The sequence below is a fragment of the Linepithema humile genome, chromosome 1 (assembly GCF_040581485.1).
Source record: "Linepithema humile isolate Giens D197 chromosome 1, Lhum_UNIL_v1.0, whole genome shotgun sequence".
Classification (NCBI taxonomy): Eukaryota; Metazoa; Arthropoda; class Insecta; order Hymenoptera; family Formicidae; genus Linepithema; species Linepithema humile.
This window is the reverse complement of record NC_090128.1, coordinates 3,776,528-3,798,523: the sequence shown is the minus strand read 5'-3', so window position 1 is coordinate 3,798,523 and position 21,996 is coordinate 3,776,528. Positions and strand designations below refer to the sequence as shown.

At 44.7% G+C, this 21,996-nt stretch overlaps 1 protein-coding gene across 1 annotated transcript; it reads left to right on the top strand.

The window, feature by feature from the left end:
• Nucleotides 1-1,058: 1,058 nt before the first annotated feature.
• LOC105674297 (centrosomal and chromosomal factor-like) lies at nucleotides 1,059-21,525 on the top strand. The gene has a single exon (XM_067347831.1). The coding sequence runs from the start codon at nucleotides 2,639-2,641 to the stop codon at nucleotides 4,418-4,420; it is 1,782 nt and encodes a 593-aa protein (XP_067203932.1). The 5' UTR covers nucleotides 1,059-2,638; the 3' UTR covers nucleotides 4,421-21,525.
• The last annotated feature ends 471 nt before the right edge of the window (nucleotides 21,526-21,996 follow it).

Below are 21,996 nucleotides of genomic sequence, written 5' to 3'. Positions count from 1 at the left end.
AAAGACAGCGTACACTCGCGCCGAGATTTAGGATTGCGAATTATTCTGTTGTGAGGCAGTCGATAAAGGTAATGCTTATGACACACAGAAGGTTAATATATGTATTAAATAAATTATACATTTTAAAAACCTGCTAAATTTTATCCTACTCGTATATTAAAATATTTATAATTATAGATTTTAATTGGATATTTCGATATTTGAGTAGAATAAAGTTTGAAAAAAGTAGCAAACTTTTTTCATTCACTACAAAATTCATATTGCACATGATACATTTCTCACTTAATAATAATTAAAAATTATTACTGATGTATAAATATTTTTTGTCAATTTATGTCGATTTGTTATAGTAAAATATCAAATATCTCTCTCGATATACATTTTTTATAGGTCATTATTTATCGTACATTTAATTTCACGTAACTTTCGCTTTCTTCTCATGAACCAATTTCTGTATATTGTATTTAAATTTTCAATATGTTATAAATATCTCTAAAAAAATTAAATTATATCTGGCATGTATAAAAATGTTTGACAAAAAGGCTAAATTTTTCTTAAAATCGCGATAAATAAGCGATTACAATAATCCAAAATCTTTACAAAAATACAAAAGTGGTGACATTACTTTATACATCGGGGATGTCGGTAAATGTCCTACGAAAATCTCTGCCGCTCTCAGGTAGGTCTCTGTTTCAATATACAATATACGTCGTATCTTGTTCAATGACAAGGACGAGTGTGCGTAGAAAAATAATGAATCAAAAATAAGGTATCGTAAAAAAAATTTGAATATCTTCGATTTAAATCTTTCTTAGAAGTTGAATCTTTCAAAATTCATATTAAAAATATAATTTAAACAAATAAACTTGTAAACGAAATAAATTTAGTTTAAACATATCTAAGCGTTTAAATAAATAGATATATCCTCGAGTTTCTGCAATAAAAAAGAATTGCATTCTCGTCATTTTCGGAGCATGTAAACCCGGCATTATAGCTCGTTCCGTCATCGACCACGCGAGAATGCCGGCATACAACCGTCAGGAGGGGAGCCCGTTGAGGGTCCCCCAGGAACTCAGCTCTCAGTCGCAGCTCGACTGTCAGCGCGCGACGATCGGGCCGCGTATATCTGCTTGTGCTCTGAATACACGAACATAATATATATTTATATATATATATATTATATATTTATATATAATATATATATATACATACATACACGCAAAACGCACGCACGCCGCGGAAGGACGTACCTTCGTACGTCCATACAAGCAAGACGAGTCATACAATCCGCGTGCCGGGGTGAAATATCGCGATCTTCGTTCATGCAAAAGGGTGTATAGTACGTGCGTGTACACGTGAGAGAAAGATAGAAAGAGAGGAAGAAAAAAAAGAAAGACAGTGACAGATCCGCGGAAGGAACGCGAGAACCCATGCGTCGTCGTACAATATAGACGTCGCGACGGCGGCGCACACACACGGAAATCGCGAAACCGCGAGCGAGCCGGACGCGCCGCTACTACGCCCAGTCAGTCGGACGTCGGCACGGGCCCGACGACACCCCGACAAGACGGGGTATACTCTGTCGCTGTCACCGCGACGTTCCCACGGGTTCGCTACGTCACGGAGGGCTCCGCGAGTAGCTGACACGCGAGCGGGGCGGCGGGCATCGGCGGCGACCGGGTTGCGCGACCCTCAGGCGGCTCGTGACAGTGAAGTGAAGCACGCGTGAAGGGCGGCCGCGACGGAGGAGGGACGAGGAAGACATCAGTCTGCCAGACGGACGGAGAGAGAAAGCGAGAAGGAGAGGAAGAGGAAGAAGGAAGGAAAGGAAGAGAAAGAGAGAAAGAGAGAGAGAAGGGAAAGGAAAGAGAGAAGGTAGGGGAGCGAGGAAAAGGGCTGCAGGACGGGTGGTCCTGACAGCCAGCGGTGACGAGAGAAGACCGAACGTCCTGGACGAGCGAGCATTAAACGCCGGGGACTAATAGGGACCCCGTGCATAATTGGCACAGTAGACCGAGCTTTTTGTTAGAGAAATAAAAGAAGAAAAAAAAAAACGAATTATGCGATAGTTTACGCTTGCCACCAGGCTTCTCTCGGGAGCTTTCCCCTCGGTGTTGGATATACTTCCTTGGTCCAACCCTTGGCTAAGGCTACCGCGCGGCGATGAGCCATACCCTTCTCCCCCGGCTCGCTCGAGAGTGCGTGAGTCTAGTCGGGGAGTCTAGCCGTGATCATTACTGACCGCACCGGCAAAATTCGTTCCCGTCATCGTCATCGAAACACAACGGTAACGGAACATATACAATACAATTTCCATCGGCAAGAAGAAATTTTTTTCAAGAGACGAGACAGTCGCGTGCGCGTCAATCTTAAAGCAACCTCCTCCTCGCGGCGCGCTTTAAAAAGACGACAAGCGGCATCAAAACGTCGACCGACACGACGGGCAGCAGCGTACCATCGTCGCCGGCGAGAATCATCGCGAGTGTCGCGCGTCATGAAGGCCTAGCGTACGATACCGTGGGTCATCGTGGGTCGTCAGCGTCGTCGGGCGTGCAAGAAGGGACGGCGCGCCGGCGGATAGTAGTAGTAGTAGTAGTAGTAGGAGGAGGAGGAGGAGGAGGAGGAGGCACCCGACAACATGGCCGCCGCCTGCTACGAGAAGGAAGTGGTGGTGGGTGCCGCCATTCACCACGGACATCATCATCATCACCATCACCACCATAATCATCACCATCTTCACGGCGGCGGTGTAACCGGGCAGACAGTGCTGCCGGCGACTTCTGCTAGTCTCGACGACGTCGCCGTCGCCGTCGCCGCCGCCGCCGCCGCCGCCGCTTCCACTAACTCGTCATCGGCAAACATCAACCCTACCAATGTCAACGGCAATGTGAACGCGAACTCGGTGACGACAAGCGCGGCAGCAACAGCGGCTGCAGCAGCAGCGGCCGCCGCCGCCGCCACCGCCACCGCCGCGGCCGCCGCCGTGGCGATCAACAGCTACAAGGTGCAGGAGTACAAGGATTACTCGCAGCCGCTCCACGTGGACTGCAGTGTCGAGTACGAATTGCCGAGCCAGGCAAAGCCGCCGCCCGGCGGCGGCGAGCCCCTCCTAATGATCCATCCGTGCTACTATCGACGTGCCGAGCGCGAGAGGAGGAGCCCCTTTGTCAATAATCTGCCGCCGCCGGCGGCGCCGGCGACGGCGCCCATGTCCGCCTCCCGCAGGAACGGCCGCAGGAGCGCGGCGACGGCGTCCACCGCGGCCGCCGGTGTCACGGCGACAGCCGCCACCGCGACTGCCTCTTCGACGACGACAACGGCCGTCGCGCAACAGCCGAAAAACACCAATGGCAATGTCGTTTCCTCGAACGTCGTTTCCTCGAACGTCGTATCCACCACCGCTGCCGTGTCGCCGACGACGTCCACCATCGCGTCGTCCTCGGTCGCCGCGGCGGTGGTGGCCACCGCGGACTCCGGCAACGGTCTCATATCCACGACCGACCAGATGTCCGCTGTCACCATGGCAGCCTCGTATCGCGCGGCACTCAATGTCGCGGCCACGCTGTCTCAGCAGCAGACACAGCAACAGCCACAACGACGGCATCATCCCCAACAGCAACAGCAACAGCAGCCGCAGCCGCAGCCGCAGCAGCAGCAGCAGCAGCAGCAGCAGCAGCAGCAGCAGCAGCCGAGTCACCATCATCATCATCACCATCATCACAGGAATCACACTCATCAACAGCAACCGCAACATCATACCCAGCAGCAACCGCAGCAACGATCCTTAACACCAACGGCTTCCGGCGGCGCCGAACTCATCTCCGCCGACGAGAAGGCGGTCATATCAGGTATTTATCAACATTACTTCCGCGCCATGCGCGCCCACAATCATCAACACCGCCAGCAGCAGCAGCAGCAGCAGCAGCAGCCGCCGCAGCATCGTACCACCGCTCATCAGCTCCATCAGCACCAACCACACCAAAGCGACCGAAGTTCCTCCTCTTCGTCGTCGGTCACGTCCGCGACGTCCGCGTCGATCTCTGGTATCTTACGGCAAACGTATCAGCAAGCGTACAGCAACGTCGCGGCGGTCACGTGCTCGAGCGCGAGCTCGAACGGTCATCATCGCGCCACGTCGGTCTCGGCGGCAATCGCTCATCATCCCTACAGACGGCCGTCGACGTTGCTGTCGCGGGCTGCCTCGCATATCGGACAGCAGGCCTCCTCTTCCTCGTCTTCCTCCTCCTCCTCTTCGTCCATATTCGGTGCTTCCAACGGCGTCTCCGCCGCGGCCGGCGTCTCTAGCGTCTACGCCAGCACGATACACAGGCATCACGCGACCTCCCTGCACGCTCTTCATCAGGCCGCCGCCGGCTTCTACGAGACGCCGAGCTATCACGCCCTCCTGCCCCAAAGTTAGACGACGATAGCCGGCAGACCGGGCGGTTTCGCCATGTTGAATGTCTACGCGTAACAACCGCAGCAACCATCGCGACGAACATTGTATTATTATGAATCGAAGCGAACGCGCATTGTGAATCTCGAGCGAGCAATCGCAGAGAGAGAGAGAGAGAGAGAGAGAGAGAGAGTCTTTCTTCTTCCGCTGCTTCTTTATCAAGTCTCGCCCGATGATCGGAAAGATTTGATAAGGGAGAAGGCAAAGTCGTAAAGCAAAATCTCTAGAAGAAATGCGTCTGAGTTAAGAAGGAATTAGCGATTTTTAGATGGCTTTTACGTGACATTTTAATATACGCGCGTTCGCTCGTAAAGCGCGGTTCATAATGGTACTATGGGAAACCGTTGTCGAGCATCATTCAGCGGCCGTCAAATTTGACACCGAACGCTTGTTGCGACAATTGTCGACTACTGTTGCAACCGAAAACCTCTGATGTAAATTGCGCACCAACTGTCACTTTGCGCGTAGACAATGCATTAGTCGCCGCGGGCGACGCTTATAATGGCTGTGCTCTGTCCTCCTTCTTTTCTTTCCGAAATCGCAATCTTCGAAAAAAAAAAAAAAAAAACTGATTATTTAATAAGCGACTTATCGTCATTTTACGATATTGTTCTTCTATGTATGTGTGTCGGAGACAGTTCGGCCAATATCGGCACTGATATCGGCCGTTATTGTTTCAAGCCTTCGTTTTTCTACGCGTAACAATTTATATAGTTTGTAGAGCCACGCGGAAACAAGTTCGCGTAAAAGTCACGTAGACAATAGACGCGGGGCAGGCATGTAGCGGCTTTACTTCATAAACGTTTATAAACATTTATTACTTTATAAAATGCACATAATTTATAGCGAATCAAACGCTTATGAACGTTTATGAAAGAATAGTCCGTAGGATGGCGAGAGGACAGGTCTTCCCACTGAAAATGCGCTACGGCGAAATAGTTGGTCGATAAAAATTCGAAGGTACGCTAAAGACTCAGGGATATAAAGAGTCCTTTTGCGCATAGTCGATAATCTAAAGTAATTTCCTTCGACCCTTTCCGTCGACCTAAACCGACCCTAAAAGAGTCAGGCTATGATGTAGGTAAATGGATGTCGTTGACCGCGATATGCGTCGTTTAGCAGTTGCCTTTTACCGCCGGTCTTTTTTTTTTTTTCTCTCTTTTTTTTTTAACATCCTCCTGCTGAAATACTACGTACCGAGCGACAGTTCGGACGTGCTATAGATAAACGCAGCGTAGACACTCAATACTAATTAGACTCGCTGACGACGACAAATGTTCTCGCGACCGAAACGGCGCGAGCAAAATTCGCAGGCGCATTCACGACGACGACGACGACGACGACGAGGACGGCATAAATGGCGGACGCCTCCTTCGCCAGGACGCGCGGCTATATCGAATTATGATCCGATGTTGCTCGCCCTCGGTGTGGATTTACCTTAATCCCACGAGAGAGGCCGTGTCTGTTCTCTCTCTCTTTCTCTCTCTCTCTTTTCATATATCTCTCTCGTGCGCCCTGTTCCGCGCGACTTATCATCTCGATCGTTAAAAGTGCATGCGGGTGGGTCTATAGCGCGCATAGTCGGCATAGGGTACATCTGTCTCCCCGCGCGCATCTACGGGGTGTCCCGAAAGCAAAATCGCCGTACCGATCTCTTTGATGTTAAAACTCTCATTCGGAAGTTCGATTAACGCCAAATCGCTAATTCCTCTCGGTGTATTATTTTTTATCCACAAAGAATATATCTTTGATGAAGAGGGGGGGATGTCGCGGAGGAGCGCGCGTATCGGATGCGGCACTGATTAAACGAAGGTAAGCGCTCGGCAAATTGCAGTTTGCATTGAACGACATTGCAAGGTGCCGAAAGTGCGAATAAGGAACCCTAGACGCGCCTCTCGTGCTTTTTTTATCGCTCACCGATTAAATTTCCCCCTTGAAAAGGATCGAACGCCACTCTCCGCAAGCATTTAATTTTAATCGTAAATTAATCAAGTCTCGAGTTAACATTCCGCATCGGTGCCGTCCGAATTTCCGACGACCACTCGAAATTAATTAAAACGCTTCGCGAATGTATTTGCCGAGGTCCGGCTTCGCCGAAGTCGTTTTCGACTTCGACGAGTTCGAGATAACTCAAAGACGGGGACACTCCCGTGCTTCACCCGCCGCCGGTTCTTCCCTCCCGAGAACCTCCGCTCCGCTCTTTCGGCATGCGTAAGCGGCTCGAACTCGAGGAAGTTTCGAATCGCGCGGAACACCCCGTATACCGCCATCGTCGGCACAACGATCGTACGTGCCGTGTTCGTTGTTGACGGTGAGCGGGTGGCCGGACGGACGGGCACCGAATAAACACACGTCGTGTGCACACACACGCACACACGCGCGCATGCACACGCGCGTAAACATACACGCGCGCACACGCGTATCCGTACTACACACACGCGGCGGACTGATGGATGGACATATGGGTGGGACGAAGGGGGAGAGAGCAGTTGAAATGGTCGTCGTTCGTATACACACGTCAGGCGTTCCACCTGCAATGAGCACGACTTCAGGTAGAGAAAAGAAATCCCCGTTTGCTTAGGGCCGCATTAGCATCCACTATGTTCTGGCAGCTACGTTTTCGGGTCCTCTCCCCCCTTCCCCCTTCCCCTCCCCATCGGGCCCTCGAGAGCTCGTGAGATGTCGTCTCCCTCTCTCCCTCAACCGCTCCGCCAGCCTCCACGGCTCCTCACTCATTCCTCCATTATTCAGTATCCTCAAGAAGGATAGAGAACGTCGCCGGTATTCTCGAAGGATGGACGGTGCGCTCGATTTCGGAGCTCTCTGGTTTCACCGCGGGCGTCGTGGATTCGCGACTTCATCGGGTCCAAGGAGTCCTCGGTCCTCGGAGAGAGTTCTCCACTCTCTCTCAAGATAAATTTGTTCTACCCTCATAAGGCGCGCGGAGAAAGATTAGAAAAATTCTTTTTATCTGGAGAGACGGGAAAGATATATACTAGATCTCATTGCTTTTTGATCCCACGGATCCGCGATTACGCACGGTGTCCCCGAAGCCGCAGATCATTGTGTGAGTCGCAGTTCTGTGAAGCCACAGATTCTTAAGTACGGGATGTGTGGAAGAAGCGTCAGATGTCGACCGCAGTTACTAGAATCCTGCGAAGGGCTGGAGGAGGTTCTAGTTAGAGAACGAATTAAAAGTGTGAAGGATAGAGAGATAAATTCTTTATATATTTATTTCGCGTTTTTCTATCGCGTTTTAAATCTTCTCATAAATGATAAAATAACTTCATCTTCTTATAGAAAAATTCATTTTATGTATAGAGCAAAATATGTCTTCATTTCAATATCCGGTTTCTATAAAAAATTATTTATAATTTGAAAATTTATTTGGGCACAAGTTATATTATTATATTATGTAACTTAAAGAGCAAAATTAGCTTAAAAAGTAAAAGCTTTATTTATTATAAATTTAATTATTTGTTATAGATTATGGACATAATAAAGTAAAACTTGAAAATAAGAGCTATTAAATTAGATTTATAATTTATGAAATTAATTATATTGAATAAATAATTTATTTTCAATTTACTAAATTGATTATATTTTAATATTAAATTTATAAAATTTCACTTTGAATACATTTTATTAATTACTTTCCACGGAATCTGGGATGTCAGATGTATTTCTCTAACACACAGTATTCAATATACTCCGTATTTTCACACGAGAACGCTCGTATGGATAAGAAATGTGAAGGAAAATAATAAAGACGCGCACCGTGAACATGATACAATAAAATAAATCCGAATTCGTAGTTTGGAGTTCCGGGACGTCTCTCGATCCTTTGCCGAGATTTATTAGTGCCATGATTCATCGTCTGGAATAATGACTTTTCACAGTCCATCTATAACGACAGGCTTCACACAAGCCCAAGTATAAAATCAGATCGTTTATTTAGGCCTCACGGCGCTTTTCTTGCGGGAATTCTTTTTTTCTCCCTCTCTCTCGATCTCTCTCGAATTCCCCGCCTTATTATTCAACATTTCTAACCGAACGATTGCGACGTGACCAGACGTCGTTCGGCGCGAGAAGCGAAAATCGATGCCGCGATGACGCGATTGACACCGAATGATAAGCATCATTCGTGCGCCTTGCCGGCGATGTCGCCGTGTGATAACAACCGGTCGCTTCCGACCGACTGGGATTTCACTTCGCTATAGAAAGCTTTTTTTTTCTTGGGATACGTATTTCACTCCGCGAGGTTTATTTTCTACGATTTTAATACGGCTATAAATATGAAGTATTATACGATTGTTAAAAAATTGATTTTATTTTGACGTTGGAGACCGAAGAACGAACATTTCACTTATACATACGTTGCAAACTTATCGACTCTTCCATTGAATATACGAAGAGAATTATAAACTTATGGCATAAATGATGAGGAATTGTAGTAGAAACCTAGTATTCATTGGGCGACATACGAATTTCGCAACCCCTTCTTGGTCGAGCGCTAGTTAATTATTCGAGTTTTGGAATTATCCCTATTCTCTCCCGCGGGAAAGATATAATCCGAGCTTTAACCCTAGCAGAACCAAGTTCTGATGTGTAACATGGCGAACTGAGGGTGAGGGCCATTTATCGTACAAAATTCGGGCATTAGTTAGGAAAACGTTGGCTCCGAATGAATTGAACGTTCCGTCATAAAAATAAAAGTCGATTTTATTCCGGAATATCTTACGTGACAAAATTTCTTTCGGTATCGATTACTCGATCGTACAAAATCCATAATTAATTTCCGTGCCATTCAGTTTTAGGTCAAGTAGAGAGAAGGAGAAGACGCGACGGGATTACGAATCCTCCCTTCAAAGAGCAGCGTTCGCGAACGAAAGAGGACGGAATTGTCGCAGAGCAATTAACGACGACGACGAGCGAAGCGGCGACGCAAAAACGGTGTTTGCTCGAGATCGAGATATCCGGCGCTTAAAGCGGCCATTAAAAGCTCATTACTCACGTCCGTCTATTAATTATTCGCGAGACCCAGCCGGACGTGGCGCGCGAAAGCGGAAGCTCTGGAAGATTTGTGCCGAACGTCGAAGTTGATCGAAAAATAACCTCGATGCAACTTACTGTGCTTTCAGGATAATAATGGGCCGGCTCCTTTTAGCCGCGCGTATTACGCTTAAAACCAAGTATTCATTCGAGTATGTATCTAGTCTGCCTTACTTGACGAAGAAAATTATATTTTGGAGAATATTGAATAGTCAATATCACGTAGAATTAGTGCCTCGACAATTTTTCCTCCAAAAATGGCCTACAAATTTCGCAAGAAATCATTCCACCGCGTCTCTATTCGCCAATTCAAGAAGACATTTTTAATAATTATTTTTTATCGAAAGAAGAGAGATACACATGTACAACAGCACAAATATATATTTAGTGCCTCGACAAATTTTGCGAGAAATCATGCTACGCGTTCTCGCTTAATCAATTTTGAAAGAACATTTTTGGAACAATACAAGTATGCTTGAGCGAAAAAAGGAAGATAAAAGTGACTTCAATGGTTTATAGTGCGAATATTAATTTTAATCGTTCTAATAATTATTCTTAATTGAAGAAGAAAAAGATTAATGTGAATTTAATAGTCTACGAATATATAATTAGCGCTTAAAATTTTTTTCCACACAAATGGCCTATAAATTTCGCAAATTACACTGCGTATTGTCTGTCCTCCAATTGAAGGAGGTACTCCTAATAATTATTCTCGATCGAAGACGAACGGTCATTCAGATTTAAATGTGTGTCGGCAAAAAAGTCATAAATTTGGAAGAATAACTTTGAAAAAAATATTGTTGAAGAATTATGCGAGAAACGGAACTAAATTCGCCCATCCTTGAAAACCTCACGGCATACTTGAAAACCTCATACCATACTTGAAAACCTCACACACAAAAGAAACCTATAATAAATCAACAAACCTAGAATAAACTAAGAACTTAAAGAATAGTATCTGAGAAAATATTTCCGCCTCAGGTTTAAAAAAAGCCAGAATAATCAAATTTTGTTAAAATTGCCAAGAGAAAACGCTTTCTATAACGTTCTCCAATAATGTAATTTCGTCTTTTGAGAGATTCGTGACTGACCCACAACAGCGGGGAGTCGCTCTTTCATCATGACATGGTGATTTATCTTTTCATGAAGGAAGAACAAGGACATTAAATTGTGGTATTTTCAATTTATTCATTTTGTGCTAGATTACTTGCCTGTATAAACCGGCCTGTATTAGGTGTTCTAATGCATTAGACGTCAGCGCATCATTGTTTGTTCCACGCTTAACGCCGTAGCAGGTTTTCAACGCGAAGACTCTAAAATCCACCCGTAGACTTGACTAACGCGGCCGCTCGCTAAACGACTTAACACGTGACCGACAATCATCTTAACAGCGAACACCGAACTCCACGTCGCGCGGTTTTCATTCGTCGGATAAAGAAGAGGCTCTCTGATCTACGAGACTAACCTATGAAATGTGAACAGTTTAGTCGATCGATACTATTCAAACATTAAAATACAAAAAATACATTGTATTATTTTAGTCTCATCTTTATAGTAACAAAAACATTCATATTTTTATTGATGAATATTTGTAGGTTAAAATATACAACGAATAAAACTTTAATTTTATCAAGACCGATCATGAATCTTTCAATTGTATCATTCAATATTCAGATTTGCAGGAACAACTCGCACAAATTTAAAGCGTGTGCTTTCGGGAAAAAAAAACAAGCATAAATATTTTTGTTTCGAATAAAATAATTACAATTAGAATAAATTTGTGAAGTAAAATTATTTTGTTTTGAAGTAAAAATGCACGAAACTCAGAAGCGTATTACGTAAGTTGCATCTTTTATATGCTACATCTGCTGTTCTCACCACGAAGTTTTTCACATTTCGAAGCATTCGTCCGTGAACGTTATCGCGCTATCAAGATAAGTATCCATCACCCAACCACACCAGCGTGCATAAAATTATAATATATGATACGCATCTTTTATGATTCAACTTTTTTCACGGCTTTCTAGGAATACTTTATTTAATAGAAGTGAACATTTCCGTTTCAAGCATAGGCGAATAAATTTATTTGAATTCGCCGTAGTATTCTTCGACAAATGAGAACAAAACTATTCGCTTCGCTTTATTTATACGAGTCGACATCGCGTAATACAAAACTTTCAATCAGCGATTCTTACTATTATCGATTATTCGTCACTTAACAAAATAAAAAGTAAAAACAAAAAAAAAAAAAAAACTGCCTCAATGTTAAAATAAAAGTTAAATTGAATACATATTGTTTTCACGATATTTTTCCACATTCATTTCTCGTTCATTTAGAGAGAACGCTTATTCGTTCAAATAAATCGAAGTTATGAAGATTAACGTTAAGCTTAAAAATGAATTTTTTATTGTATATTTTTACTAATGATTGATCAGTATTTGTAGTCAGTATTAGATTGATCAGTATTTCTGTAATAAGATATCTCGACTCATATATTTGTAATCGCCAAATCGATTTCAATTTCATATTTATCGCTTATCGCTAAATGTACAGTGCGAATATAGAATCCCCTTGAATCAGTGAAGGTCAGATCCTCGGCTTCGCGTTTCTTGCGGGCCCATCCTCCCCCACCTAATGACGTAACTGACCCTGCATCCTCACGCGCACACACGTACATACGTATACACAGGCACACACATACGCGCGCGCATTCCCCTCGAAGCGTGAGCGGCACACAAGTTCGTTAAAACCTCTCTACAGTCCTAGAAAATTAATGAACGTTATAAAGAGCGACGTTGATGAGTTCGCTAAATTCTGACACTCGAGTCCCACCGCTCCTTGCCCCGGTTTCCGCCGCAATTCCGCCACGCAGCCCTTTCCCTACCGTTCAACCCTTTTTTTTTTTTTTTGCAGCTCTCGCGTCGCGGTCGCGTACAGGAAATGGAAACGGCGGCTGCGCCGCGTCATAGTCATCGCGGTCATTCTATATATCTCTCTCTTTCGCCGCCCGTCCTCCCTTTTTTTTTTCCCCCCTCACTGTCCCTCACGTTGTAATTCGCCCTCCTTTTCCCTCCCTCGTTCCCTCTCGCTCGCGCTGTGCTGTGTTCCCGGCGTGGCGCATCTCTAGAAACCCGAGAGAACGTCCGAGCCGGCTCGAGTTTCGTCTTTTTTGTCCCGCGCGCCCGCCCTTTTCAAAGCGCGCGCTCAAGGAGAAACGGACGTAGAGACGGGGGACCGTATTTCGTTCGTTACACGGTAACGATCGATCAACGTGACCGCACGACCGCACCGAGCGAACCGCGGTCGACAGAGAGAAAGAGAGAAAGAGAGAGAGAGATAGGTTAGAGCGCAGGGACCGGGGGCCGGTCCATCAAGGGACGAGAGGACGGGCGCGGTCGAGATGGGAATCGGTGGCGAGGCCCTTTTCTTCCCGCGGCTCGCCCCCTTTCCAAGCCCGCACGAATTTTCCGAATACTTCGACGAGACTATCTTGCGCGTCTTCTCCGAAAAATTTCAAATAACGAGCGCACGTAATGCGGTGAAAAAAAAAGAATGCGGAAAGGAATTTCTTTATCCTCTCTATCAATAATACCGGTAATAAGCGTGCAAGCGGCAGCTTTACAATTTTTGCATTCAACCTTTGTTTTCGGTGGCGCAATTCTATCGTGCGGTTATTCCGTCATTAAGTTGTTCTGAATTTTTTAGCACAGCCATGCTGAAATTCGTCGGTCGAACGGATGTAATTGCGGGTGCGATAGTTCGCGATAATGAACAAACAACACGGCGCAACTGGCGAGTGTTATTCGTTTACGATTGTGAAGTGCCTGCCGCACTCGCGATTATATCCGCAAAACGAAATATCCATTTTTCATTCGTAATGCGGGAGCAGAAAGCGCGTATTAATTTGTGACAAAGCGAGTGAAATGCACCTTCTAAAACGAGCCATATGACATTAAAAAATTACGCGACCACAATTGGGATGCAAAAACACACATGGACACACGCTGGATATTTCATTGTGGATGCGATACTTCGTAAACGAGTAGCAGTCGTCATTTGTCAAATTATTCACTTACGATCGTGCAGCATCGCACCTGTAATTATGCCAACAAAAAATCCAGCAAAATGTGATACGATGAAAAATACAGTATGTCTTTTATATAATATGCTGAAAAAATTATCATGATTTAACGAGATATGTCGCGTACTCTCTGAACGTGCGCTTCGCTGAATATTTCATTGCTATGATTAATAAACGGATGATTTAGCAAATGTTCATGATCGTGAAGTATTGCGCGCATCCGTAAATATACGAATGAGATATCCAGTGGAGTACACGTGCATTCTTGCGTTCGCCAATTGTGATCGCATAAATTTTTTATATCATATATGCTGATTGGCCTGTTTTGGAAGATATATTCGTGTATTTTGCCAAAACAAAATGCATTTGACAGATGATGCTTTTGACAATATTAAAAAAGTTTTACAAATGTATATGTCTGTCAGAAGATCGGAATTTATCTCGGTCGACAATTTCGCCACGTTTATATCAAAAAAATTAGAACAAAGATGCACAATAGAGTTTCGCTAAATAAGGAATAAATGTGAATTTACGAGTATTGGGTAAAGTATTGTCAATAGAAAAAAATTCCATTTTTTAATCACGTATAATATTTGCTTAAAACATTGTTGCGTGCAAACAAGAGATCGGTATCAAACCTAAGCTTATTTAACAAATAAATATTGTTATAATTGTTGCATAACGCATGAAAGGTTGCAGCGAGAATCAGTTCGATAACACGGCACAATATTTGATTTGGAGTTCGCATTGGCACATATTTCGCTCGCGATATTCCAACATATGAAATCAAATAACCAAAGCCAATAAAGTTTCTCGAGATTTACGTGAGACACGCAAAATTGCGATATTCAAAGCCCGTAAATACGAACATATTACGATTTATCTTGCTCCATTTTAGAAATTGCGGCTATATCGAGGATTTTGAATAGACCCGATTTTTAGCTAATGCTCTCAAGATGTAAAGAGGCGGCGCATTCATTTCGCAGACAACAGGCTATAATAGTTCTCGGAGAAACGTCGTTCGCCCGCAGCTCCTTGCCCGAAAAGCGCGTTTATTTAATCTCGTTCCGGCACGTATATTTCAAAAAGTCATTAGCACTCGCGCGTTTCGCAGAAAGGGCCGTCGGATTTAACCGCGCGCCCGTATACCTACCTACCGTAATTTCCCTCGCGCGCCCGGGTCGGCCCTCGCCGGCGTGAAAAATGTGCGCCGTTGCGGATCTTGAAAGAGGATCGACGGAACATTTCGGCGGGGCACAATGGCGAGGCTGAGGATAATTCGTGCGATCGGCAGCGGCGTACGGAAGGAGAGGTGTAGAGAGACGGAAAGTCGACGTGAAAGTCTACCAAAAATCGATGTTTCCCTTCATCCGCGCCGTGCACTTCTTGTTGATTTCCTATTGTTATTTCAAACGCAATGCCCGCGATGCAGAAAAAAAAAATTGCTCGAAAAACAGTCCCAAAAAATGTTTTTAGATCGAAAAATAATATTACGGAAAATTTGAAAATAAAATAGAGTTGCGAGATATCAATGTGTTAACGGAAAATAACTCGTGTGCAACAATAACGATAGGGATTTATACTCGATTACAGTATCTTTTTAACCTTTTTGTCAACAGTTAAAATATATATTTTTAGAACTGTTTCAAAGAGTTTGGACTTTTCTTCGGATTTAACTTTCACCCTTCGACAATAACGTCGATGTCTTTTCAAAAAAAGATTAGTTGTTGGTATCGTATATTTCCCTCCGCTGTGACCGAAATTTTTCCGTCCTTACAGGCGACGTCGCATTCCGCTGATGCTGACCAATTTTTGCCGGTCGTCCAAATCCAGCGCCTTTACCTTCACGCGCGGCACCGGTGCCGCGCGCGCGCTGCACGGGAAAAAAATTTGCCTCGACGGCGGCGGCGGTGCGGAATTTCCGGGGGAACGAGCTCGGTTTTATCTATCGCTCGAATTATTGACGGGATGTGAGGGAAGCGGGCGGCGCGGGATATATACAGGGTGTCGCGGAATCATGCGAGCGCTTGCAGATGACGGCCAGAGAGAGAGAGAGAGAGAGAGACAAGGAAAGAGAAGAAATTATTTCGTAATTATACGCACGCAGCCGAAAAATGTGATACTTAAAATTTACAAAGTGTATGATGTACTACCGTCATAAATACTTTTGAAACAAATACGGTGTCCTTGAAAAGGAAATATAAGCAAGATTTATTAATCATTCAAACGTGAGTTTTTTAATTGACGCTTCAATGTCGATTAAACCAACATTGATTTTCTCATTAGGCGAAGAATCTGTTATTGAAATCAAGGTTGGAAAACATAGAAAAGCGACATTTGAAATTCGATCATCGTTGCAATTTGCAGCGATTTTATTTCTCTCTCTCTCTCTCTCTCTCTTTCTCTCCGAGATAATTACAATTTCTCCATTTCCCAGAAGAATCATTTCCCTTCGCGGACAATTCGTCCCGTTAAGAGGAAAAGTCGTTCGTTTTCCGAGAAAATACTCACGATCGCCGTCTAGATGTTTCGCCGAGCAATTTCCGGGGCCGCTCGTTTCGACCGCACGCTATTTTTCGATATTGCCGATATTTGAGGAAGTCGGGGAAGGATTTTTTTACGCGACCGAGCGGCCGATAGCCGCTGGAGTTATTACGGCCCTCGTCCCTCCGGGACATCGCTCGCGGTCGTATACAGGATGTCCGAGAGAGCCATCGCCTTTACCGCAAAATATTTTTTGTCCTTCTACCGGCAGTCACTGAGGATTACACAACAGGATATCAAAGTTTTTCAATTCTTGTTTACGTATTTTGCCTTTTAAAATTTTTATTTTGAAAAAAAAGTTCGCTTTTCTGCAAATATTGGAACGTTAATATTTCAAAGATAATCGTCCCAGATATGATTTTTCATTTCAACGGTTTGCATTTCCATATTATTGTTGGAATAACAAATTTTCTGCTGTCTAAAGTTTCCATGCAAGAGAAAAACTGCAAATATTGTCAAAGCGTTCATGTTTAAAAGATAATCTTGTCGGTAATAATTTTTCACTTTGCATACGGTTTGCGTTTCCATATTATTGTTGTTATAACAAATTTCGAAAGATCGTTTTAATGCGAGCATACATAATTGCTGACTCGTCTCCCCTCCCCTCAGAGACCATTGCCCGTCACGGCTCGGGGCACGACTGTCGCTGGGGTTAAACTTCAACGTGGGGCCGATAGATATTTATACACCGATGCGCGGGGTATAGCAGAGGATGGGGGAATTATCGTGCCTCTCGTTGAAACCCTCGCTGGTCGCTTCTCGTCGTTATGTAACGTCGGTCACGACATTAGGTAATTAGGGAGCGTCGCGAGCGAGCGAGCGAGCGAGCGAGCGCGCGTGGAAATGCCGTATAGTTAGCGTCGTGGCTTTGGAAAGGCTTCCGAAACGTCGCCGGACTTCACGGATTGGGAATGAAAAATGGGCACGATGGGCGTCGTCACCGACACGTGGCGCCGGGAAAGCCAATTTCGTCTCGGCCGGAGCTAATCGCCGGAAATTTGTGCGCGATAACAGATGTTCGTTAGTGGTTTTAAAATCTTGAGATATTTAAAAACCGCATAAAGTTTGGAAAGCAAAGTGCTGGTTTTGTATATTCGAATTACACGCTGAAAAGATTTCGCCGACGTTGACAATAAGTTTTAATGAGATTCAATTACATTCGATTCCATTATTTCTATATTAATGTGTATTCAAAATCAATCTCTATCATTAAATTGGTTGAAAACAAGGGATTAAATAAATAAATAAAACTTTCACAATTTAAAGTAAAAAATAATTAAAGAGTTATATTATGCTATTTTTTATTCATTCCATTTGCAAACTCATTTGTTAACGATGCAAGCCTAGGAACACTTAAAAGATTATAAAATTAGGAATTCAATGTTCCGCTATTTTTATATTCAACTCCTGTTATTTCTATATTTATGTGCATTTATGCATATTTATGTATATTTCATTAACCTTCGTTACTGACGTCATAAAGATATCTCTTTTACGCATTCTAAATTTATAAGACCTCATTTTTATATATTCTGTGTACTTGCGTGGTGCGTTTCAATATGCAAGAGATAATTGTAGAGATATAAAGACCTTGAATTTTTTAATTCTACTTTACTTTCGTTTCTACGCAAACCGACAAGCTTAAAAATCAGGCTCTTATTTCCACCTGTGTTTCGTAGTGTGTTTCGAGCCGCCAAACGTAACCCGAGTCTAATTCTGAGTCTCGCGCGAAGGCAGAGATGGTCACATTTAGCAATAGACATGAAGCAAGAGCCAGAAGGGCATTAGTCATTACCCGATGTTTCGCTTAAAAAGGCAGCGATAAACGGGGCGGGAACGGCGGGTCGGGGAAGAAAGAGGAATTAAGCGCGTTAAATACAAGCTGCGCGTTTTCGAAGCGCACCAAATCGGGCCCGCGGCCGCCCCTCTCTCTATTACACCGTACGCCGCCATACTTTATGATGCCGTAGGCCCTCTTGCTTTTTTTTTCCTTCTCTTCTTTTCTCTTTCCCTCACGACTAGCAGCACGACGTTAGACGCGTACATAAAATCCGTTCGCTACGGTCGCGCAAAGAGACTTCACGAATGGAAAACGCACGAGCGTACGTCATTGTTGTCAGGAGGGCCTGTTTTGTCGTGGAATATCGGAAAAAATGAAAAAAACGAAAAAAAAAATTGCCTTCCCGACGCCCGAGATACAATCTTCTTTTGAGTTTTCTCCGCACGTGTAGTGGCTATCTCTGTACGTCATTGTGGAAAGGCAGAAAAAAGGACTAAAAAATAAAAATAGCATTTTTCGTCCTTGCAAAGGACATCTTTCAGCGCCCTTAGGTTTGAACTAATTTAAATTTTTTGAAGCAAATGGGACACAATCGCTGTTTTATTTGCTTTTGGACGTAAAATCTTTTGTACGTAAAAAGGTCCGGTTTTTAAGGTTCGTCCTAGAATCATCAATAAGAAGTTCCGTCAATTATTTATACTTTACATTGAGATATGTATCTGCAAAAATAAAGAATTTTTAGTAAAAATTAAAAGTCTATCATAAAAGGAACGAAAGGAATAAATAAAAAACAAGAATTTATTACACATTCTAGGTCAAATTCCATGAATAAATGCAAAATTCGTGCAATTAATGGACAATCGATATCATACATCCTCGATATTAAAGGAATAATAATGACTGAATGAAATAAAGAAGATAAAAGGGGAAAATACCAGAAATATGTCAGGATTGGATAAAGCAAGAGAGACAAGAGGAACAGAGAAGGTAGGATGGAGTCGTGTCCTAGTCTTCGAACGAAATATCTCCTTTGTGGCTCGGTACGCGCGCGCGCATACACACACACACACACACATATAAACACACACATCGATCGATGTGCCAAAAAAAGGACACCGCCTCATTGTCAAGTAGCACTCGCTCTCTTCGTCTGAAACGTTGAAGCGAGAGAGAAACGGGCTTCTTATTCGCAACGTCCGCCCAATCTTTTTCTCTCTCTTCCTCTTCCTATCTAACACACGTTACATACACGCCGCATTTTATCACACACCGTCGTTCGAGCGCTCGCACGCTCTCGCATGCAGATACGCGCGCAACTTACCAAACTTGCGAAAATACGCGCCCACACGTATAGGGTGTTCCATTTTAATCGGTCCATAAAATTATTAATATGCAAAAAAATTTCAAGAAGTAAAAATCGAAAGTTTCTGCTACGGAAAATTACGTAATAATTATTTTAAAAGTAAACAGCGCACTTTCTCCCCCGATTTCACAATAAGATAATAAAATTATCAAAAAATGTCTTTTTTTTAAATGAAGCAATACATTGATCGCGTGATAAAATTGGACACCCTGTATGCACACACACACACACACACACACTCACGTCTGCACAGTGGCACGCCACGGGCTCTTTGTCCGAACGGGCGTCCCGAGATCGTTACATGCCGCGCGCGATACCGCCGTAGTTCTCTTTTATCGCCGGTATTACTTCTCGCATTTAGATATTGTATACCGGTACGGCCCGTATATCCGTTCGCGTTCGCTTCCACGGGGCCCTGGCCGCGCATTTATTATTATTACCCCGAACGACCGGCCTGCCGCAGAGAGAAAGGGAAAGAGAGACAGAGGGAAAGAGAGGAAGCCACCTCTATATCGCGGGACGTTAAACAGCCCCCTCGCATTGCTCCGCGCATCCTCCGTCCGCGAAGAATCCTCGCTCGAGTGAGAGCTCTATTTCGAGTGGAAGGGAGGTCGGGAGCCCGCTTCCCTTTACCGCCTTGTTGCATAAAGGGTGTAATGTACAAGGTGCGCGATTTTACACACGGACGACATGTACAATTCTTTTTTGTCCATTTCTCTCCAACCCACTTTCGTTTCGAACTCATTTGTGACGAAGTATCCTATTTTACTGTACTTATCGTAATACCGTTGAAAGAGGAAGCACGTTTGAGCGGTAGTCGGCTTAAAATATTATGCGCAAGAACTGCTCGGCGCGCGGAAACGGTTGGCAGACCTGCTCATTCGACTTACGTGAAATCGAATTTCCCTTCCGCCCCCGAGAGATAATGGCGCTACGTAATCGGGACACCCCGTAGGCGCGGAGCGACGAAAGAAATCCACACCCATCGCGCTTGAGCGTCGACCGATGCCAACGAAAGCGGCATCCCCCCGAGTCGCAACGTGCCCGGGAAAAACTAAACCGCGTACCCTTCCCTGCGCACTCGCACTCCCTCCCTTCTCGTCCTTTCACCCCGCCTGTCGCTTGTGAAAATAATCTACGGCACATTCTGTCCGCTTCGCTCGCGCGCTAGATAAAAAAAGCCGAGGATTCTCACACACATCAAACGGCTGCAGAGGGAGGAAGAGTGCACGGGGAGGTCAGAGGAAGGAGTAAAACAGAGGGGGCAGGGGGGCGAAAGCGACTGCCTGTGCTCGTTAAAAAAAAAAAGAGGGAGGAAAAAAAAAAACGCGAACGCTCTCGTTTCGTAGCGAAATCGCCAAATTTTTCGAGACCGCCGTGCTTCCTATACCGAACGATCATCGTTTCACCTCCTCTTCGCCCCCCTCGTTCACCACCATCGCCCCTTCCGCTCCCCGTACCTTCATCCGTAAAGCCGCCTGCTCGCTGTGAACATGGCCGAGCGATAGTGCGCGCCGCGCGCACAATACACACACATACCTTATAGTTCACTACTGTTAACTCGGCCTTAAAAAAAAGTGACGTAAACTGCCTCAAATTATTAACATATATGTATATGTATAGTATGTACGGAGCGGCCCGGCGAAGATCGGCGATTCGCGGGGTCAAGTGTCGGGGCTCGGGAAGACGCGTTTTTCCCGAGCGCCAGTTCTCAGCCGATTTCCTCGCGCACCGAGCGGAATCACGCCTCGGGATCGTAAATAACGTAACGATTTCAATTCGCCGTATAATCTCGGAATCTCGTTTGAAGTTCGCCAGAAACCCGGATGTCCCGAGGAATCGGGAGAAGCCGGGGAGAACGAGGGCGTGCGATCGCGCGTTTCCGCCGGCGAGGAGGAATATCGATCCCGGGATCCCGCTCGGGTTTAAACGGATCGATACTCCCCATTACGTCGCCAAAACCGCCGACGCTGGGCCACTCTGTACATGTACGAGCTAGAGAACGCCCTTAAACTACTGACTGAGCAAGAAAGCCTATATCGTGTAATGTACGTTAAAAAAAAAAGAAAAAAAAAAAATACTTGCAATACGCTATCGTCTAAGCGAGTGAGAGTCCATATGTCCGTGCGATGGGAGAAGACGAATGAAGCGTGCTTTTTTTTTCGTGAGAATGTGGTCGACCGTTCGGCGAAAGTCGAGACAGCGCGAAGGGCCGCGAATTAACGAATTCGCACCGTCGGAAATAAAATACACGCTCGAAAAAAAAAAAAAAAAAAAAAAAAAAAAAAAAAAACAGATCGAAATGCAAATTTTCTGATAAGCCGAAAAAGATTGTAAATGTGCGATGAGTATACAGCTTGACGCAATACCACTGAACGATCCTTGTACAATTTCGCACGCTAATGGTGCCCAATGCGTCCGCATTGTGACAAGAATATTTCATTAGATAAAAAAACCGAGGATTATCGTACATCGAGGACGCTCGTGAAAACCATTTCACGACACACAACTCATCGATCATTTTTTTTCTTTTTCGCGACTAACGGTTGAACATACACAATTCGTTGTGTAAATTAAAAGATGCGCTCGTTAAATATTACAGAGAAATCGTTGAATGCACCGGATGTCATTTGTGCGCCCGATTGTGCTGAACTTCGAACTCACGGGACTCAGAATATTGCTTTAGAGGTATTGTTCTTCGTCCTTGCCTGCCTGCCGC